Below are 16034 nucleotides of genomic sequence, written 5' to 3' on the forward strand. Positions count from 1 at the left end.
AGAAAAGGAAAATTATTTCTATCTGCCGAAGACATAATCCTACATATAGAAAACCCAAAAAACTTCATAAAAATTGTTAGAATAAATAAACCTAGTAAAGTAGCAGGATACAGAATCATTATACAAAAATCAGTTGCTTTTCTTTACACCAATAATGATCTAACTGAAAAAGAAATCAGGAAAACACAATCCATCACAATAGCATCAAAAATAATAAAATAGAGAGTGGAACAAGGTAGCCAAACAGAACCCTCCAGTACTCAATCCCCTGCAGGGCCGTCAAGTTCAACAAATATCCTCACAAGCCCAGGCAGCACAGTGCGGAGAGAGAATCTACTTCCTTAGGATGCAAAAGGAATGTGAGTGTGGGATTTTGCATTGGAACCTAGTGCTGACCCCACTGCAGTGGAACACAGCACTGGGCAGAGCCTCCAAGGCCCTTGATTCTAGGCTGGAGGCCTCAGAGGGAGCATTTAGACCCACCCTGGGTCAGAGGGGAATCTGCTACCCCAGCAGGAGGAATCCAAGTTCCAGTCCACTTCACAACCAGCTGACTAAACTGGCCTTCAACCAGACTCTAAGACAAAGATTCACATTCAGGTAGATTACTGGGGAGGTAATTTAAGGAAGCACCAGTGCAGGAGTGGGACAGTGAGACCAGGGCAGTCTGAGAATCAATAAAGGGTACATTATTGACAAGTCACCTGTGAACAAAGAAAATGTGATTCCACTGGACAACACCAGGAGGCAGTGTTATACAAGCCTAAAAATAATTCCACCTGACCAGGTAGAGCACGAAGATATTTAATCTCTAACTCCCATCATCCTGGGCTGAATAGCGGTCCCAGGGAATTAGTTTTCAAGTATCTCTACCCTGCCAGAGGACATGCCAAGAGAAAGGCTTTCCATAGAGCCCCAAGTTTACATGGCAGGACATCAGAGGCATGGTCTAGACAGCAGGTGTCGAAGGCACGGCACAAGGCAACACTCACTTGTGGACAACTCACTCACATGCAATAATAATAAAAAAAAGGACCTCATAGAGGTTAAGAGTAGAATAGTGGCTACTAGAAACTGGGATAATGAGGGGAAGGGGAGATGGAGAGAGGTTGATCAAAAGTATAATGTTATGTAGCTACTCTGTTGCACAGTAAGGTGACTACAGCTAACAATAATGTATTATATATTTCAAAGAGCTAGGAGAGAGAATTCTGAATATTCTCAAAACAAAGAAATGATAAATGTTTGAAGTGATAGATGTGCTAATTACCATGATTTGATTATTACACAATGTATATATGTATCAGAACATCACATGGTACCCCATAAACATATACATTATGTATAAATAAACAAAAAATATATTGTGTAGAGAAAAACGCATAACAGCAGGAGTTATAGACCAGTATCATTAATGTAAATAAAAAACACCAGCATAGACAAAGCCATATGACATATGTCACTCTCATCCATGGAATTATTTCAGACACATTACCCAGTGCCTTTGGGTAGAGAGGCCAGTGGGAATGAGGATGATGGCTGAAGGGAAGAAATTTTTTTAAAAGAGGCCTAATGGGAATTGATGAAGAAAGTATGCCATAAACTTGGACTGTGATTAAAACCTTTCATCTTCCTCTTTTGCCTCCTCTAGGTTACCAGTTGCTTTTCCTGGACCTGTTCCAGGCTCTCACGTTCCACATCACACATGGGACATCTGGTGTCAGGCTCCCAGAGAGCAGGAACCAGCTGAAATACAAGGGCACAGTCCTCCCAGCTGGTGGCGTGGGGATCATTGAACAATACAACTCTTCACACTTTTTTAATGGAAAGATTTGAATAGGGGTTCACAGGAACAACCTGAGGCCCTGCAACTACATTTCCCAGAGTTCCCTGGGGTGATCCTAAAGTGACTCTGGGAGTGGGGCCACTTGGACAGCCAATGAGAGTACTTCCCCTGCACATTGTGGAAGTGAGAGGACTTCCTTATAGCCCTTGGATGTGGGAGGATTTCATTCAGTCTGGTTCCTGGTTGCCGGCTGAAAAAACCTGGTAAGTGGAACTCTCTGTAAGGGACTTGCAGCATACTTTGAAATTGAGGTTTGATCCTATCTGAAGTGTGAGTACAGGAAAGCTGATTCTACATGATGCCTGCATTTCAAGTATAAGTTTGTTCAGAAAGTCTAATTGGCACATACTTGGAGTCTAATGCTGTCACTACTCCACAGCGTAGTGGTGACAGTCACAGGTGCTTGATTCAAACTGTTAGGTTTACAGTCACAGCCACTTTATAGCTGTGAGAACCTGGACTAGTCACTTAGTTTCTCTAAAACTCAGTTTCTTTTTCAGTAAAATGGAGCTATGAATACTGCTTACTTAAAGGAGTTGTTGTGAGGATTAAATACATATAATAAAAGATAGCTAGTTAAGTTTAAGGCAACTTTCTCAACATGATTCTCCTCTTGGTTACTTGTAACAATGATGCTCACCCAGTGGCATGTTTCCTAAAGGACCCAGTTAGTCCTACAGGCAGCAAGTTCATAATAATTCCTGCTGCTGTTGCACTACCTGATAAAAAGTCTCTAATGATCCCAGATGTCCAGGAAGTTTAGATTCTGTTGTTTGCGTTGTCTATGGGAATTGCTGGAGGGAAGTTTTTCTTTTCTTCTTCCTTTTTTTTTTTTTTTTTTTGAGACAGAGCCTTGTTCTGTTCCCCAGGCTAGAGTACAGTGATACAATCTCAACTCACTGCAACCTCCTACTCCTGAGTTCAAATGATTCTCCTGCGTCAGCCTCCTGAGCAGCTGGGATTACAGGCACTGGCCACTGTGCCTGGCTAATTTTTGTATTTTTTTTTTTTTTTGTATTTTTAGTAGAGACGGGGTTTCACCATCCTGGCCAGGCTGGTCTCAAACTCCTGAGCTCAAGTGATCCAGCTTCCTCGGCCTCCCAAAATGCTGGGATTACAGGTGTGAGTCACTGCACCTGGGAGGAAGTTTTATCATGGTGGAAGCATGCTTAGGAGAGAGGATCTCCAAGAGGAATGAATGACAAAAAAATTAACTCCTTCACTGTCAGACTGAGAGCATCACCCCCTCAACATGGACTTGCAGAATTCTACAGAAGAGAGGAGACTGGCCTGGGCAAACAACCCTAGGAGCTGGGGGCCTGATGGGCTTTCTACCCGGGACGCTGCTCCATGCCCTAACTGATGCCCACAACAACCGTACACCTGCTCTTTTCTGATTAAAAAACAAAAGACAGGCACACTGTTTGCTCTTGAATGCTTGAAACACAAAACAGGTGATACCACCTTCCTCCTCAAAGGGAATTTTTAAACTGTCAACTCTCTATCTGCACACTGCCCAGAGACTTATTTTGTCTGGCCTTTGCTGTCTTCAGTAGTAGCGGCTTTTTTTCTTTAGATTTGCTTTTCTGGCCTGTTGCAAGTACCCCCAGCACCATCCTGGCCCCAGCAGGTATTAAGTGGGACCAGTGAGCGGTATGCAGGCCTTCTGGACAGTAACAACTGCTGAATGATGGTCTTTGGGTGTGGCTAGTCCAGCAACTCCTTTTCATCTAGAGACTCAAAGGGCTAGCTTAGGAGGGGCTAGGTTGTTATCATCAATTTAGTGGGGTACCATGCTCTTCCTTCATGGTGGCAGAGACAAAAGAAAAGAGAAGGAATGGGAAAAGAAAAACATGCAACACATACACACACACACACACACACACACACACACACACACACAGAGGGCGGGGGGAGAGAGAGAAGCCACTCATTAGCTCTCCTTATAATTCTTCTAATCATTAATGCCAGAAATCTGTGCAGCAGGTGTAGAAGATTTTATCTGTCTGTAATTGTACTTGTGCTGATTTTAGCCTTAAGGCATAACAGCCCTATCTCATAGGCAGGCTACCTCTGCGTGAATCTGCTTTATTTGTTTTATTTATTTAGAGTTGGGTTTCGCTCTTGTTACCCAGGCTGGAGTGCAGTGGTGTGATATCGGCTTACCAGAACCTCTGCCTCCTGGGTTCAAGCAATTCTCCTGTCTCAGCCTCCCGAGTAGCTGGGACTGCAGGCATGTGCCCAGGCCCAGTTAATTTTGTGTTTTTAATAGAGATGGAGTTTCTCCATGTTGGTCAGGCTGGTCTTGAACTCCCGACCTCAGGTGATCCGCCTGCCTTGGCCTCCCAAAGTGTGGGATTACAGGTGTGAGCCACTGCGCACGGCCTTATCTGCTTTTAATTCTTTTATGTTTGGCTCTTGTTTATAACTTCTTTTAGAGAAAGAATAAATGTTTCTTTAACCAAAAAGAAAAAGAAAACCACTGCTGTATATTTAACATATATTGATTCTAGAGACCTGGAATTGAACAATGAGTTCTGCCGCTCAACCTGGGCTCCAGGTGTACAACATCTAAGAATCTGATCTATTACTAAAGTGCCATGTCATGTAGGAATAAATCACAATAGCTGGTCAACTGTTGAAATTGATCATTCAACTAAACAACATCCGTGAACTCTGCAGAAAAACACAAGCATTTTGCCCAACATTCAGCGCCCTCTAGAAGTTGCCTCATTCTGTGCATCTTACCTTTCTTTTACATAGTTCTCCTAAAATGTCCACCAACGTGGCCTAAGTCAGGTTCCCCCAAACCAGATACCAACACAAGAATCCATGTGCAAGTGACTGAAGGAAGTGCTAGGAAAACCCCAGATGTAGCCTGGATGTGAATTTCAACTCCAAAGTGTGCCCAGACTCAAAGCAAGGACGCTAGGCTTTCCAGACCTCCTACTAAGTCATCGATCCAGGATTACCCTGGCAGGACATAAATACCTGGCACTTTTAGCTCCTGCAAAGGAGGGCAAAGCAGCTTCAGGAGCCCTTAGGAGTCCTCCAAAGAGAGTCTAGGTACAGGCCCTAAAATAGAAGAACACAGAAGGCAGGCCAGGGGCACTGTGAGATGGTAAAAGAGATCTGAAGGGATCCAGGTAAGTTACTGAAAGTTATTCATTCATTTTCATTCCCATGATAACTTCAGACCTGAGTCCTTGCCAGATCCACATTCCCTCTTAGGTACCCTGAGCAAGCCTATTTTATTTTATACCCTTCTGTACTTATGGTGGAAACCAATAGGGTTTTTTTTTTTTTTTTTTTTTTTTTGAGACAGAGTCTTACTCTATTGCTCAGGCTGGAGTACAGTGGCATGATCTTGGCTCACTGCAACCTCTGCCTCCTGGGTTCAAGTGATTTTCCTGCTTCAGCCTCCCAAGTAGCTGGGACTATAGGTGTGTGCCACCATGCCTGGCTATTTTTTTTTTTTTTTTTTGTATTTTGTATTAGAGACAGGGTTTCACTGTGTTGGCCAGGCTAGTCTCGAACTTCTGATCTCAAGTGATCCACCTACCATAGCCTTCCAAACTGCCGGGATTACAGGCATGAGCCACTGTGCCCAAACCCAATAGGTCTAAGGGGTCTCATTTGAGTCACGATATATATATATATATATTTCAATGTTTTCTAATTACTTTAGACAGGGAATGTACTCTCTAATTCCCTTCAAGCACTACCCCTCCTTATTTTATTATAGCTAGATATGTTTTGGCTTTACATTTCAATAATTTAACCAGAATATGTTCTGTTAAAAATCTTTTAATTGAGGGGCCATCAGACTGAGTGACTCCTGTGGTTTCATTTTCATTTATTTTACTGTTTACCTGTAAAGAGTAGAAAACCAGAGACTTCATCAATCAACTGTCAACTAACCTCTAACTAGGGACATTTCACTCTAACCAACCCAGTATCTTTTCTTTGTCTCATTCCTGTGAACATTCTGTAAAAGCTTCTCTCTTGCCCTCCCCTTTCCTCAGCAGATCATTGAGCCACCTGTGGTCTGGTGCTGCCTGACTCATGAATTGCTGTCTGTTCTAATAAACTTTAACAACTGTTGTGCCTAAAACTTTGTCATTTAACAATTTCAGTGTTGACAGTACTGGAGTCTCCGAGAATCTGGTCTTTCTGGATCTTCAGACTGAATTTTTAACTTCATATTTCTACCTCCATATAAGCTAAAAGGGCTGATTCAATATTCTTAACTCATAACCTTTCTACTCTTTGTTCTGTATTGAAAGGAGCCAGTATTCACTAACACTCCTTTAGTGTGACTTTGTCACTTCTTCCTTTTCATATTCATCTACTTGTTCACTGGCCATGAAACAAACTATCAGGATAGCTCAGTTATTGCATTTCTTAAGCTCTTTTATGTTTGATATTACCTTGATATTTATGTTGCCTTTATGATCAAGTGAAATACTAACCAGAATATTTGGAGCTAACACTTTCCTTCAATACTTTGAAGATATACTTTTATTACTTCACTGAAGGATATTTCTGCATAACATTCTCTTGCTGGCCTGATATTTTCTCTTTTATGAAATATTTTCTTTCTCTGCAAGATGCTTGAGTAGTCTTTAATTTTGACTTTTAATAATTTAACAAGAATATATCTCACTGTGTCGCCAGGCTGGAGTGCAGTGGCACGATCTCGGCTCACCACAGTCTCCTCCTCCTGGGTTCAAGTGATTCTCCTGCCTCAGCCTCTGGAGTAGCTGGGATTACAGGCATATGCCACCACACCCAGCTAGGTTTTGTATTTTTAGTAGAAATGGCATTGCACCATGTTGGCCAGGTTGGTCTCGAACTTCTGACCTTGTGATCTGCCCACCTTAGCCTCTCAAAGTGCTGGGTTTACAGGTGTGTACCACCGCACCTGTCCTTTTGGTTAACTTTTAAGTTCAGGGGTACATGTATAGGTTTGTTATATAGGTAAACTTGTGTCATGGGGGTTTGTTGTATCACCCCAGGTATTAAGCCTAGTACCCATTAGTAATTTTTCCTGATCCTCTCCCTCCTCCCACCCTCTAGCCTGTGAAAGGCCCCAGTGTATGCCGTTTCCTTCTTTGTGTTAATTCTCATCATTTAGCTCCCACTTACAAGTGAGAAGATGCAGTATTTCATTTTCTGTTTCTATGTTAGTTTGCTAAGGGTAATAGCCTCCAGCTCCATCCATGTTTTCATGAAAGACATGATCTTGTTCTTTCAAGTGGCTGCACTGTATTCCATGGCATGTAAGTACCAGATTTTCTTCATCCAATCTGTCATTGATGGGCATTTAGGTTGATTCTGTGGCTTTGCTACTGTGAATAGTGCCATACATTTTTCTATTGCACTTTTTGAGTTCTCCACTGTAGAAGCACCAATTGTCTTTACATTGGATTATCCTTAACTGCTTTCTATTAGATTCTATCTTAATTGATTTATCATTTCATTAGCCTTTACTATGAATAGCAAGCTTTTCTTCCACATAAGCAATGTGATGTATCTATATAGTTCCTTTCTGTTGATCATTAATTATGTGTTCTGTTCATCATTAATTAGTTCCATTTCTGTCCTTAATTAGTAAAGTATGAAATATTTCTTTTCATAAAACTATTCTCACTTTATTTTTTAGCTGTTTATTATTGAGTTTATTTTACATGGTCTATAGCCCCAGATACCTGTAAAATATTTTTTTTTCATTCCGTTTATTTTTCTTCTTGAATTGGTTGTGGGTTTTTTTTGTTTCGTTTTTTTTTTTTTTGGGGGGGGGTAACATTTTCATGTTATGGTCTTTTCTTCTAATCTCAATCTCATAGTATTTTCATTTTGTTTTTTCATCATTTCATGTATGTATAGCTCTGTTTCCACCTTTTGTTGCTCGAATCTGGTGTGGATGGTGAGATGTCCAGCTGGGGTTGGCATAGACTTGTCAATCAAGGAAAATGACGAGACAAGTCGCAATCATTTTAGGAGATGTATTTGCCAAAGTTAAGGATGTGCGCCTGGGAGACAGGTCTATGCCTTTCTTCAAAGATTATTTTGAGGGCTCCAAATTTAAAAGGGAAAGGACGGAATGCTGAGAAGCACAGTATTCATGTAAGAGGGGAGTAGGGAAAAATAGTTATTCATGGCTTTGTCTGGCTCAGTGAATCTGCATTTTTAACATAAGATGACACTAACAAAAGGGACAGAGGAAAAAATGCAGGAAATCTGCATTTTACATAACATACCTGGTGGCCCAGATACTGCTCTTTTTTAGCTGTGGTTTCAGCCAATTGGTTAACCTGACTTCTTGTGTTGTCGAATGTTGAGTTACATGGGATTTTTTAAATTGCCAAATGTTTTGGTTTTAGAATAGCTTCTAACAGCTCTGATACTTGTCCATTTTTCTGTGGGTTGCCCTGAGGAAGTTAAATATCCTCTCTTTTTCCATAGCATCCCAAAGTCATGAGCAACCCCAAAAGCATAGTGGCTGTCAGTGCAAATGTTGGCAGCCTTGTCTTTTGTCACTTGACAAGCTCGAGTCAACCTTAAACAAAGGCAATCACTTCAGCCATTGAGCTGATCTGGCTTGGGGAAGAGGACTAGCTTCAGTTACCCCTAGTAACGTAACCACAGCATGTCCTGCTAGAAAATTTCCATCTTCTCTTAAATAAGACCCACCTGTATACCATTCTTTCTCAGCATTATCCAGTGGCATCTCTTGTAGGTCTGGCCCCGTGGTGAGAAGTTGGTTAGCCATCAGAACACAGTCATGAGGGGTCTTGTTGGAAGGGCCCAGCAAGAGAGTGGCTGGACTAAGATTATTACAGCAGGAAATAGTAATAGTGGGAGATGATAACAGCAAAATTGCATAAGAGGCTAACTGGTTGACAGATAATATGGTATTGAGTACGGTAAGAATTCAGAAGGGTCTCAATAGAATGTGGCACAAAAGTGGTAAGGGGGAAACCCATAATTATTTCTTCAACAGACTTGTACAGAAGGGCCATGACTGTTATTACTCTCATACAAGGAGGCAGCCCTTGAGCTACAGGGTCCAGCTCTTGACTGTAATAGCCTATAGGTCTCCGATGTTCACCATATTTCTGGGTCAGTACCCTGGACGCAGTACCTCCAGTATCATGTACAAAAAGGGAGAAAGGCAACTTGTAGTTTGGGCGCTCTAAGGCTGGGGCATTAGTTATCATTTCCTTTATTTGTTATACAGCTGACTGTCTCTCTGGAGTCCACACGACGGAATCAGGCTGTTGATTTTTTAGGGATGCATATAGAGGCTGAGCCATAGGGGAGAAATTTGGTATCCAGTTTGCACAATAGCCTGCCAGCCCCCCAAATTCTCTAAGTTGTTTCTTGGTGATGGGCATTGGGAAAGCTAAAGTTTTTCTCCTCTGTCAGGGCTAATACTCAGTCTTGAACTGAGATAATATGGCCCAAATACTTAACTTGCAGGAAGCACAGCTGTTTGCCTTTGGAGACTTTGTGTTCCTTGCTGGCTGAGTAAATGTAGACTATTTTCCTGGGAGAAAGACAGTGTGTGTGAACAAAGGAGAAGATCATCCACGTGCTGAATGAGTATTGAGGCCTGGGGAAAAATTAAATCCTCTAAATCAGCTTTTAGTTTTTAGGAAAAGTAAGTGGGACTTTCCGTATACCCTTGGGGCATTACAGTCCCCGTATGTTGCCATTCTTTCCAAGTAAAGGCAAACAAATACAGGCTGTCTGGATCTATAGGAATACTAAAAAAGGCACTGCAGAGATTCACAACTGAGAAATACTGGCCGATGGCAGGTAGCTGATAGACAGGTAGGTGGGTTGGGGACTACTGGGTGCCTGGGCATTACAATTTTGTTTATTGCCCTCAAGTCCTGCACAAATCTCCATCCTCTCCCGCCTGGTTTCTTTACAGGGAATATAATAATGAGCCCCTTTTTAGGCAATCTTGTATAATAAGGGCAATTCCTTTTATGGCTTCCTGTCGTAGAGGGTATTAAGGTTGGGTACAGGTTTCTTTGGGTTTATCTCTGCCTTTATTGGAGTGGCTGAGAATATTTTCCCTTTATCTGTATTTGATTGAGACCGTAAGTGGCAGGGAACATCCTTGAGCCAGCGCTCGTCTTCTGATGTTAACAGGAAGATTGGGGAAGCGAAAAGGAGTTTTACTGTTTCCTGCTCTTTATTCCGGTACTTTCTCTTCTCGCCTCATATTTGCTTCTGTGTCTCTGTTTCATTTTCTTGGCCACAAGATGATGTTTTAACATTACTAGCATTAAATTGTGGTACACTGTCAGGACATTTTGTAATTTGGTATTTTTGGTCTCCTGGCCCCAATTCTAAAAAAAGTTCACCTTTTGATGAAAAAGAGATATGGCATTCTGAATGTTGACAAGATCACAGCCCAAAAGACTGACAGGGGCCCCAGGGCATATAAGAGACATATGGGACCTACTGAGCGTGTCACACTTAGAGCCTGCGGCGAGGGAGCTGAACCCGATGAAATGGTAAGGCATAGGTTTGGACTTAAAACATGAGATCATCTTATTAGACACATCCACCATGTTAATTTTTTTCATTACTCTGAGGAATGGGGTTTCTAAATGAGGTAGGATTTATCAGAGATATAGTTGCATCTTTGTCAATTAAAGCAGTTGTAAGCTTATGGTTTATTATTATGTTAATGTCTCCCAATTTGTCATGGTGAGGTTTTAACAGCTCACAAGGAGTTTCCTTGAGGGCAAAATATGGGGATGTGTGTTGCTTTTCATCTTGTAGCTATCTTATTTAGGAGCCAAAAATGGGGAGGCAGGTTTGCATGACCCAGTTACCAGCTTGACTCTTTCCTTTGGCTAAATGAGTTTGGGGTCCCAAAATTGAATTTCCTTTCACAGACTCCTCAGTGTTTTTAGTGGAGGTAAGGGGAGGTGAATATGACAAGAGATGCTCTGATGGCAGATATTCTGTATGTAGATGGTCCTTCTTCCTCTTCTGTATGCAGATGGTCCTTCTTCCTCTTCTGTATGTAGATGGTCCTTCTCTCTCTTCTGCATGCAGATGGTCCTTCTTCCTCTTCTGTATGCAGATGGTCCTTCTTTCTCTTCTGCATGCAGATGGTCCTTCTTTCTCTTCTGCATGCAGATGGTCCTTCTTTCTCTTCTGTATGCAGATGGTTCTTCTTTCCTTTGAGTAGCATCATACATTAAGGGCCTTACCTTGTTTATCTGTCTCGACATTCCCAGTTATAGTTGTACCCAGAGGAAGACCAGGTGCTACCACTACTTCCTGGTCTGATGTGTTGGTAATATGGCATGGTATTGATTTGGGGCATGGAACTTGGTTTACTCTTCCTTGCTAATCTCATGGCAGTTCATCAACTGGCGGGTTGCCTCTGGAGGCTGTGGAAGCCTGGCTCCTGGTGGTTTCCTCAGCTTCCAGGTTTGTAAGCCAGAAAGCTCTAGCCCCATCAGCACTGCACCCATCTCTGTAGTTAGTTTCTACACACTTTCTTATACAACTCAAATTTCACTTTACTATGCAGTCCATTCCCTCTGTTTTGTGATTTTTAGGAAGTCGTCATACTTTATGATCTACAAAACTATTGTTTTCAAAGAAGTTATGTTACATATTTCTAACTTTCTTTTATCTTATTTCTAGAATTTAAGCCAGGAAGAAGTAGCATTCTGCCTTCTGGATTAAAACTGAAGATCAACCTACTTTCAACTTACTAAGAGAGGTATTAAGTGCCTTTCTGAGAGCTCTCAGTGGGCTCCCTAAGCATGTTCACTCTGCCTCCTTTAAGTCTTATATTTATGATCAAGATGAAAGGGTGAAAGGGAGGGATGTATCACTGCACAGAGGTTCTACCAGTGGATATATAAAGCTAGTAGTGTTTTCAGTGAGCTCTTTTCCTGGCAACTACTTTCCAAGTGCTTTCAGCATTCCACCTGGAAGCACAACATCAGTAATGCACAATTTCTTATGTTCACTCACAGAATGTTCAAGTGTGATTTGGTTACAACGTATTGCTCTATCCAGGACTCTTAACAAAACTGACTTCTTTCAAATGGACCTGGCAGTTGCTAAACTCCAAATCAACACTTTACCTTAAAGAAAAAGAGAAAAGGAGGGGAAGGATGGAGGGAGGGGAACAAGGAGAATACAAGAGAGAAAGAAAGAAAAAGGGGGAAACAAATGCTTGTAAACAAATTATACCAAATAAAGAGACGTAAAGTAATTTCTTAATAGAAGGAATGATATTCTAAGTAAGAATCAAAATGTTCAGGTATGTAAAAACTCCCTTCTTCCTTTCGGATCAGCTTTTCTCTCTTCTTTATATCCTCAGTACAGATTCTAGGTTAGGGGGCAGAGAGAGGTTAGCATTGTCTGGCTACAATTTGTTCTGTCTCTTTGTCTGAGTGATAGAATTTTAGAGCTTGTCCAAATGCTAAGAAAGGGTGCTGGTGCAAGTTAGGCTGAGAAGAAATGCCATCTAATAGATTTAGGAGAAATAATGTTGTAGACATCAAGAAGAGAGAAAGTTGGAAACCGGCAGTATGGGAAGGATAGCTGGGTCAGAAAGGAAAAACAGGAGAATACAGAAGAAATGGTAACAGAAGGGAAAAGAAGATGCTTCACTTATCACCATTCAACTCAGGGCAGCTCCATTTGTACAAGGTCATCCTCCGGCCATACCACATCACAAAAGAGTTATTCTTGAGGTCTGTGCAGCACTGTTAGAATCAGAGTCTCCAAAGATGAAGACTCTATGATGGCAGGTTTAAAAAACTTTTTCTAAAAGATTTAACAAAATAAAGGGGCATTAATTTTTTTGGTTCACATTACCTGCAAGTTAAAAGACAGCTTTCAGCTTCATTGAGATCTATCCTCATTCTACCTTCTCCTGTTTTTCACTTCTTTGTAAACTTGGTAAACTCTTCGTTAGTATTGTTCTTCAAGAGGTTCTCACCAATAGCTTCGAATGAATACCCCACCAGCTTCTACCTTGTAGCAGAATGTTCATGCTTACGTTTCAGCAGAAGTTCCTCAATAAAGTCTTGGACCTACTTAGGTCATATGTTATCCATGAGCTCAGCACTGGTCTTAGGGCTTATGTGTTCAAACTGGTCTCACCTAGTTCATGTGACTGTCCATAAGGCTCAGTATAGGCAGCCTATTCTCTGTACAGTAGCCAGAAAGATCACTTTGCTTGTGGCAAACACTGTTCAATTACAACCCTTCCCTGAGGCCTCTCTCATTTATATTTCTCATTTCACTTCGAGTAAAAGCCAAAATGCCAGTCTTAGCTCCAAGGCCGCAGTTGCCTATCAGATCGCATCTCAATCCATTCTCCTTCTCACTCGTGTGCTCCAGTCGCCCTGACTTCCTGAATGCTTTTTGAACTCTCAAGGCAGTTTTCAGCTTAGGGCCTTGTTATTTTCTCTTCCCCTGCTTGGAACAATCCTCCTCACACATATCCTCAGGGCTTATTCTTTGGCATGCTCCAAGTCTTAGTGATTTTTTTTTTTAACCAACTAATTTGAAATGGAAGCTTTCCCTGTGCACTTACTAACTCCTTTCTTTGCTTTAGCTTTCCCAGGGCACTTACTACAGTCTAACATATTGCATGTTTTATCCATGTATTCAGTTTCCTATGGGTGTCACTCCAACTCCCACTAAAATGTAAGATTTTCGAGAGTAAGCAAGCACTAGATCAGTAGGAAACACATTATTGCTATCCAGTAAACTATTTCTTGAGTTAATCAATCAATGGATGAGTGAAACAATACTGTTATTTGAGTGGGGAAGTTTGTATAAGGCTCAGCTAAATGGGAAATTGAGTGGGTCAGGCACCATGAACACTATACATGCTATTGCATGATTCTTCTGCCTACATCAGAAGATGTTTACAAGCCTATTTTAATTGATACCAATTGGAATCTCTCTTTTATTCATCATTATTCAAGAGAACCATGAACAAGCTGTTTATCTTTTGACTCATCATTATTCTTGATTTCCGACTTCTCACACTTGAAAGAAGACGTGATAATACATTTATTATAGGATTCTGGGACTATTAAGTGAACTTAGGCATGTAAAAGGAATTCATACAATAAAAGCACTAGAAATAATTATACTAACAACTATTGTATTTTTACATATTTAAAATATAGCCATAATTAGCCTACTCAAATCCAAGTGTAAAAGTAATATGATTTGCTTTTGTTTTGTTTTCTTTGCTTAGGGGATCATGGACATTGAAGCATATCTTGAAAGAATTGGCTATAAGAAGTCACTGAACAAATTGGACTTGGAAACATTAACTGACATTCTTCAGCACCAGATCCGAGCTGTTCCCTTTGAGAACCTTAACATCCATTGTGGGGAAGCCATGGACTTGGGTTTAGAGGCCATTTTTGATCAAATTGTGAGAAGAAATCGGGGTGGGTGGTGTCTCCAGGTCAATTATCTTTTGTACTGGGCTCTGACCACAATCGGTTTTAGAACCATGATGTTGGGAGGGTATGTTTATAGCACTCCAGCCAAAAAATACAGCACTGGCATGATTCACCTTCTCCTACAGGTGACCATTGATGGCAAGAACTACATTGTCGATGCTGGGTTTGGACGCTCATATCAGATATGGCAGCCTCTTGAGTTGATTTCTGGGAAGGATCAACCTCAGGTGCCTTGCATCTTCCGTTTGACGGAAGAGAATGGATTCTGGTATCTAGACCAAATCAGAAGAGACCAGTACATTCCAAATGAAGAATTTCTTAATTCCGATCTCATAGAAAGCAGCAAATACCGAAAAATCTACTCCTTTACTCTTGAGCCTCGAACAATTGAAGATTTTGAGTCTATGAATACATACTTGCAGACATCTCCAGCCTCTGTATTTACTAGCAAATCATTTTGTTCCTTGCAGACCCCAGATGGGGTTCACTGTTTAGTGGGCTTCACCCTCACCTATAGGAGATTCAATTATAAGGACAATACAGATCTGATAGAGTTCAAGACTCTGAATGAGGAAGAGATAGAAAAAGCACTGAAAAATATATTTAATATTTCCTTGGAGGGAAAGCTTGTGCCCAAACATGGTGATAGATTTTTTACTATTTAGAATAAGGAGTAAAACAAACTTGTGTATTTATTACCTAGCTCACCAGTTATCAACCGATGACCCATCAGTTGGTAACTGATAAGGGTGCCTTCTGTATCCTTACATTATTTTAAAGAAACTCCTAGACATCAAATCATTTCACCATAAAAATTTCAGCATATGTAATTAAACAGCTTTTTAAAGAAACATAACCACAAACCTTTTGAAATAATAATAATAAAGGTATTTTAAAGATGGCCTTTGGTTATCCTGGCAATCAGTGATTTATGCTAGAAAGCTTTTAATGTTGGTTTATTGTTGAACTCCTAGAAAAGTTTTATTGGTAGATGAGTAAATAGAATATTGTGAAAAAACTTATTGTCTATAAAGTATATTAAAACACTGTTGGCTAATATAATTTGTATTACATTTTTGAAGACTTAGGATATTATGGGGCTATGTATGTCTTCCTCAATGCTGACTTCCTCTGATCTTCTTTCTAGTCTCTTAAATTACTTTACTTCCTTCCACACTTTGCCATAAGAGAACAAACATGAGCTTTTCTTTATATAGGTCTGAGCTGAAATCTTGTGGACACTGGGTAAATTACTTTTTAGATATGTGGCTCCAACTCCTCAGACATAAAATGGGAATAATGGTTTTATAGTTCAGTGCCAGAACTAAACTCCCAACAAATATTTGTTATATGGATCAATTAATGTCAGTAATGTTTTTGGTACTAGGTCATTATTTAGTAAAAGTTGTTCTATATTGCTTGCTCCCTGACCCCTGTCATCTGCCTGCCACTTTCTTGATTAAATACTGATAGGATATTAGATGCCTAAGATCTAAGAGTGTGTTTTGTGCCTCAGAATCAGAATCTTGGCTTATCCATAACTCAGATTTTCTGTTTGTGGATTCCAGCATCAGGACTAGAGTTTAATTTGCAGACTTGTTCTTACACGGTTCTCCCTCTTCAACTTACGATTATTGTAATAGGGTTAAGAGAACGGCATGGACTAGAAGGGTCCACTAGGGGTGCTCAGCTATCTTGGCAGA

At 40.7% G+C, this 16034-nt stretch overlaps 1 protein-coding gene and 1 long non-coding RNA gene across 3 annotated transcripts in view; one reads left to right on the forward strand and one right to left on the reverse strand.

Annotated features, from left to right (window-relative positions):
• Positions 1–16034, reverse strand: part of LOC141580851 (uncharacterized) — a 192280-nt gene that overhangs the window by 120742 nt on the left and 55504 nt on the right. The window lies entirely within an intron of this gene.
• LOC101045716 (arylamine N-acetyltransferase 1) lies at positions 1960–15393 on the forward strand. 2 transcript variants are annotated; one of them, XM_003935569.3, is made up of 3 exons: positions 1960–2049; positions 11531–11609; positions 14118–15393. In XM_003935569.3, the coding sequence occupies exon 3, from the start codon at positions 14124–14126 to the stop codon at positions 14994–14996; it is 873 nt and encodes a 290-aa protein (XP_003935618.1). In that variant the 5' UTR covers positions 1960–2049; positions 11531–11609; positions 14118–14123; the 3' UTR covers positions 14997–15393. The 2 variants fall into 2 exon arrangements, with proteins under 2 accessions (XP_003935618.1, XP_010344408.1); XM_010346106.3 differs by lacking the exon at positions 11531–11609.

This window comes from Saimiri boliviensis, chromosome 13 (assembly GCF_048565385.1).
Source record: "Saimiri boliviensis isolate mSaiBol1 chromosome 13, mSaiBol1.pri, whole genome shotgun sequence".
Taxonomy (NCBI): domain Eukaryota; kingdom Metazoa; phylum Chordata; class Mammalia; order Primates; family Cebidae; genus Saimiri; species Saimiri boliviensis.